Here is a 6531-nt window from a genome sequence, read left to right as displayed (position 1 = left end):
TAGATCACATCAATACTATCATAGTAATAGTTAACTTCATAATCTACAAGAGATTACAATCATAACCTACGCCAAGTACTACATGATGCACACACTGTCACCTTTACATCATGGAGGAGGAATAGACTACTTTAATAACATCACTAGAGTAACACATAGATTAATAGTGATACAAAGCTCATGATCACATAAAGATCACACCATGGGAGAGAGAGACGAACCACATAGCTACCGGTAGAGCCCTCAGCCTCGAGGGAGAACTACTCCCTCCTCATCATGGGAGACAACAACGGCGATGAAGATGGCGGTGGAGTCGATGGAGATGACTTCCGGGGGCAATTCCCCGTCCCGGCGGCGTGCCGGAACAGAGACTGCTGTCCCCCGAAACGGTGTCTCGCGATGGCGGCGGCGCCCCTGGAGTCTTTCTGGAGTATGATTGATTGATTGAGGGTTTTCGCGTCGCGAGGGATTATATAGGCGAAAGGGCAGCGTCGGTGGAGTCCCGAGGGGCCCACACCATAGGGTGGGGCGGCCCCCCTCCTGGCCGCGCCGGCTGATGGGGAGGAGGCCCTGGGCCTCCTCTGGCCTGGCCCTTCTGGCTCCGTGAGTCTTCTGGCGGAATATAATTTATGTGATTTTCTGGATTTTTCCGAGCACTTTGGTTTTTGGGCCTTTTCTGCAATAAACAGACATAATAAACAGAAACTGGCACTGTGGCATCTTTTTAATAGGTTAGTCCAATAAATGCCATAATAATATATAAAGTGCATATAAAACATGTAGATATTGTCATAAAACTAGCATGGAACATAAGAAATTATAGATACGTTTGAGACGTATCAGTGACCTAGTCACATGCTTGCAAGCTAATCAGACGACATTCCACCGAGAGGGCCCAGAGTATATCTATCCATTATCGGGATGGACAAATCCCACTCTTGATCCATATGCCTCAACTCACACTTTCCGAATACTTAATCCCATCTTTATAACCACCCATTTACGCAGTGGCGTTTGATGTAATCAAAGTACCCTTCCGGCATAAGTGATTTACATGATCTCATGGTCGAAGGACTAGGTAACTATGTATCGAAAGCTTATAGCAATTTGAACTTAATGGCTTGATCTTATGCTACGCTTACTATGGGTGTGTCCATCACATCATTCACCTATTGATATGATCTTGTTATTAATAACATCCTATGTTCATGATCAGGAAACCATGATCATCTATTAATCAACAAGCTAGTTAAATGAGAGGCTTACTAAGGACTCTGGTTGTTTACACAACACACATTATTAATGTTTCCGATCGATACAATTATAGCATGGAGTGTAAACATATATCATGAACACCAAGATATAACAATAACTAATTTATTATTGCCTCTCGGGCATATCTCCAACAATCCTAAGATTAGAGGTTGACCTTTGAAAGATGATAGAAGTGATCCAATAGACAAATGGTGGATAGAGGAAACTTTTGACGATGGATTTTGAGATTGAGCTAATCACCCATACACATATACTATATCTTATTTTTGGTTGGTTTTCACTGAAAAGTGGGTCATAGCCAAAGTGGGTTTTGAGTTGAAGGAATAGATAGAGAAATCAGCTTGTGAGAAAACTCCGACTGACTATATTATAATATGATGTATTTTTTTAGATAGCTTGGTCCATATGCCCAACTGCAGATCAAAGCTACACATAAGCAACTCAACCAAAATGAGAAAGAGTCACACATAAGGCAATTCATCACACATAGTCAGCAAGGTCAATACAAACAACAATCAAACAAACAAAAAGAAGTTGCAGAACAAGTGCTCAAAGAATGATCATGTCAAGGCAAGGTTTAAGAAAGGTTACAAATAAAAGAGTAAAGCTCTAGTAAGATTTTCAAGGAAATAGTGGAGATAAGAACATCTCCTTATTTTTGTAGAATTTTGAAGTGTTTTGAAATCCCTGTGTAAAAGTTCGTAAAATGAGATTTCGCAAGATAATGGCATCATACCGCTGGTGTATCCCTATAGGTTTAATAAATACTTAGTTTGGAAAAACTTTTGTGTCAAAATAATCTTGGCTCTTGGTTTTAGAAAAGTTAAAACCACTTGAAATAATAGGAGTTTCCAAGATAATATTTGTGCCAAATAGATGATCACTAATGCACAGGGATTGTGTTGGTTCACAATCTCGTTCAACAATCCACTCAAGCAGGCATTCTTTTTTTTTTTTTGTTTGATAAACACTCAAGCAGGCATTCTTAAGGCATGAAGCAAGAAAAGCAAGAAACACTATTTCAAGATATTAACATAAAATCTTTTTTTATTTACAAGTAGCTACCCGAGCCTCCCGCTCGGTATTAAAATAAAATCTTTTGTTGCCCTCATTTTTGTAACTCTAAACTCCGTGTGCATTAGAGTACGGCAGGCGGCGAGCCGTGCGTGGTCACGTGCCCGCGTCAAGCGTGGGCCATGACGTTCAACATGTCAGCATCTCACGGTACAAGATGCGCGTGCCGACCACGCGCCGGTCACGGGCGCGCTCGCGGCGGCGCGAGCCCGGAGTAACCGCGCTCCCCTGGAACTGATGTGCGGCGGCGCCTTCTACGGTTCTACCTATATAAGACTCGTTGCAGTGATTGCATCTGAGGTTTCCAAGACAGAGATCATCAACGAGCAAGCACAACACCTCGCGCCCATTTTGATCATCGATCCTTCCTACGTCCCCTGCCCTCGATCGGGCATCGGTGAGTTCAGTTCGTCAGATTGGAGTTCCAGAGGGTTTTCCGCATAATTTTACCTGCATCGCCCAGCCGGAGTAGAGCTGCAATTGTCCTTCGCCTCCGGCGATCCTCCCACATCTGAACGCCTCCCGCCGGCCGTCGTACTACTACCTCGGGTACTTATCTCTCTGCTCGCGCGCCTCCCTGTTTGCCGAGCGCCGCCGCCTCGGTCAGTCGAGCTGCTGTACTGGCTCCACCTCACCATGTACCTTGGCGCCGCCGCATTCTGTAGATCTGTTTTGCAAGTTTTATTCTCTGTACTGCTGCTAATAACATTTAATTTATTTCGCAAAAAAATAACATTTAATTTATAGTGATTCTAAAATAGTATTTGTTTGAATTTGATTCGACTAGAAAAAATGAAGCATGTCCTGGAGGTAAATAAGACGGAGACACCGGCGGCCTCCGGCAAGGACGTGGATATCGAGGCAATCGCTGGCCTCAGAGGGGACGATCATTCGGGGCAGGTTAGGGTTGGTTACTTCACTATTTTTACTTGCATCTACAGTATCAAAATCAAGGCACTCGCGCGGTTCTGCAAAGCGATCCATCGATGCTCTATGTCCAGGATAGATGTGATATTTTTTCCTAACGTTTTCACTGAATTTGGTTTTCTCAACATGCACAGGAGCCGGCATGGAGACGGTTTCTGCGCCACGTTGGACCAGGCTTCATGGTCTCCTTGGCCTACCTTGATCCCGGGAACTGTACGCACGCAATTCTCTCACTCTCTAATTAGTAAAATTAGTACTGTAATATCCATCTAACGACACACACAAGTAAATACTAAATACACACCTATATGGTTCTCACATTTTTCCTACTGAAACAGTGGAAACTGATCTACAGGCCGGCGCGAACCACAGATATGAGGTAGTACATTTGTTTTGTTCATTGGTACTTTCCGTTTCGTCCGCCCTTCACCGTGCTAATTACTTTTCTTCCTGTATTTTTGGTAGCTCCTCTGGGTGATTCTAATCGGACTCGTGTTCGCGCTAATCATACAATCACTCTCAGCCAATCTTGGAGTTGTTACAGGTAAATTCGCGAAGCTAATTCAGTTGTTGTTTATGGATCTTGATTCACTAACACAATACGTACAGGGCGACATCTTGCCGAGCTGTGCAAGTCAGAGTATCCTGTCTGGGTCAAAATCTGCCTCTGGTTGCTCGCAGAGGTGGCTGTCATTGCTGCAGACATCCCAGAAGGTTTGAACTCTTAACACAATTATTAATAGTCCCAAACCAAAAGGTCAAGTGCCATGTTTAAATTTTCAGTCTACTTCACTGAGAGTAGATAGAAATAGGCAAAACTCACTCACTCCGGAACTTATGCTAAACCAATGTTCTTACCAATTCACATTCTCTTTTGCAGTTATAGGGACAGCATTCGCTTTCAATCTCTTGTTCAACATCCCCGTATGGATCGGGGTTCTCATTGCTGGCGCAAGCACGCTTCTTCTTCTCGGCCTACAAAGATACGGGGTAATGTACCACCAAATAATATCATAGCTGAAATGATTTTCCTGATGGACATAGCCATGATGCCCATGTAACTGGGTGTAGGTACGGAAGCTGGAGTTCGTAGTCGCTCTCCTGGTTTTCGTCATGGCAGCATGCTTCTTCGTGGAGATGAGCATTGTGAAGCCTCCGGCTAAGGAGGTGCTCAAGGGAATGTTCATCCCAAAGCTCAACGGGTCCAGCGCCACAGCCGACGCCATTGCCTTACTTGGGGCTCTCGTCATGCCGTAAGTGATACACAAAGTACCTCCACAATGTTCAATTTACAGTTTGAGGTCCAGTACCAATGATATGTTCGCTAGCTGCTTAATTTACATGTGAACATTGATTGTTACAGGCACAACCTATTCCTGCACTCTGCCCTGGTGCTGTCAAGGAGCACACCCGCGTCAGTGAAAGGAATGAACGACGCTTGCAGATTCTTCCTCTTCGAGAGCGGCATCGCGCTGTTTGTGGCGCTGCTCGTCAACATCGCCATCATCTCTGTCTCCGGGACCGTCTGTAACGCAGGAAACCTGTCGCCGGAAGATGCCACCAAGTGCGGCGACCTCACATTGGACTCGTCTTCCTTCCTACTCAAGGTGTTTGATCACTTTCGTCTGTGAACTGTGATCTAGTATGATGGTCTACGAAAAAAATACTAATATTAACATTGTTGTTGTGTTCCAGAATGTGCTTGGCAGGTCGAGTGCCATCGTGTACGGCGTGGCTCTCTTGGCCTCTGGGCAGAGCTCGAGTATCACCGGCACCTACGCCGGGCAGTACATCATGCAGGGGTTCCTGGACATCAAGATGAAGAAGTGGGTGCGGAACCTGATGACCCGCAGCATCGCCATCGTCCCCAGCTTAGTTGTCTCCATTATCGGAGGCTCATCTGGCGCCGGTCGTCTCATCATCATTGCATCGGTAGGTTTTCACCACAGGCAAATATATAATACGGCATCATAGTGTCTCCCTAAAGATTCAAATTAATATATTCACTCCTATTCATATTAATTGCCACTACTACGAATGTACATGGAACTAAAATATGTCTAGATACATCTATATTAGTGGCAACTAATATGGGTCGGAGTAACGAATAAAAATACTATATATTATTGGTTTTCTTTGTCATACATGAAGATGATCCTGTCCTTTGAGCTACCATTCGCCCTCATCCCTCTTCTCAAGTTCAGCAGCAGTAGCAACAAGATGGGCCAGTGCAACAACTCCATCTATGTAAGCAAGCACACGCACCACCGATGATCTTCCTCGTTTTTGTGCTTAGTAATAATCAATTTACGAACGATTTATGCAGATTGTTGGGTTCTCGTGGACGCTGGGCTTCATTATCATCGGGATAAACGTCTACTTCCTCAGCTCCAAATTGGTTGGCTGGATCCTCCACAACTCCCTGCCGATCTACGCAAACATCCTCGTCAGCATTACCCTGTTCCCACTGATGTTGCTCTACGTTGCCGCCGTGATCTACCTCACCTTCAGGAAGGACACAGCCAAGTTCGTGTCTCGCCGCGAGCTGCAGGACATCAACGACACCGAGAAAGCAAAGGTTGCCAACCAGGATGGCAGCGAGGATAACAGTCAATAACTTATCTGATGCTTGCTAACGTGCAACTTCCATTGATTAGTTAGCTAAATACATTTGTTTATTCATATTGATTTGTTCGTTAGTTTTACGATCAGATAGTGAGTTACCATATGTTACTGCGGCCTCTCGTCAATTCTAATAGGTTTTGCATTTGCTGCAATGCTTGTCGCCTTGTTGTGATGTGGGGTTTTCTTCCTCAATGTTCAGTTGTGATTCATAGTATTTCTTTCTCTTTGCCCATCTTTACCAGATCAAGTAATATAGATATCTCAAATTTTTACAGTATTGTACATAATAGTATTTTATAGGTATCCAGCTTTGTACAGTATTGTTTGTCATAAAGGGATACCTTGCAGAAGGTGTTGGAAACTTGGAATCTTTCCCTCCCTCTATGATGTTCAGACGTGATCTCATTGGTCCCCGGCTAGTCGCTTGGAACGATTTGCTTCGGCGGGTGGATCCAATTCACTTGGTTCAGGGGACATATGAATTCCGTTGGAGTCTAACCAAGAATGGTGTATTCTCGGTTAGCTCGAAGTACAAAGCTCTATGCATCCCAACAGAACCGGTTTTAAATAATAAATCCATCTGAAAGATGAAGATACCTCTTAAAACAAAGGTCTTTGCATGGTATCATC

General features: G+C 44.3%; 1 protein-coding gene across 1 annotated transcript; it reads left to right on the top strand.

Moving 5' to 3' along the window:
* The first annotated feature begins 2786 nt into the window (after window positions 1-2786).
* Window positions 2787-6004, top strand: LOC124682654 (metal transporter Nramp1-like). Its single transcript, XM_047217299.1, has 12 exons — window positions 2787-2898; window positions 3137-3249; window positions 3411-3489; window positions 3615-3655; window positions 3742-3820; window positions 3886-3990; window positions 4157-4266; window positions 4348-4529; window positions 4640-4883; window positions 4972-5208; window positions 5428-5523; window positions 5603-6004. The coding sequence occupies exons 2-12, from the start codon at window positions 3142-3144 to the stop codon at window positions 5891-5893; spliced, it is 1572 nt and encodes a 523-aa protein (XP_047073255.1). The 5' UTR covers window positions 2787-2898; window positions 3137-3141; the 3' UTR covers window positions 5894-6004.
* Window positions 6005-6531: the final 527 nt, after the last annotated feature.

The sequence above is a fragment of the Lolium rigidum genome, chromosome 1, assembly GCF_022539505.1.
Source record: "Lolium rigidum isolate FL_2022 chromosome 1, APGP_CSIRO_Lrig_0.1, whole genome shotgun sequence".
Classification (NCBI taxonomy): domain Eukaryota; kingdom Viridiplantae; phylum Streptophyta; class Magnoliopsida; order Poales; family Poaceae; genus Lolium; species Lolium rigidum.
This window is presented reverse-complemented; position numbering and strand designations above follow the sequence as displayed.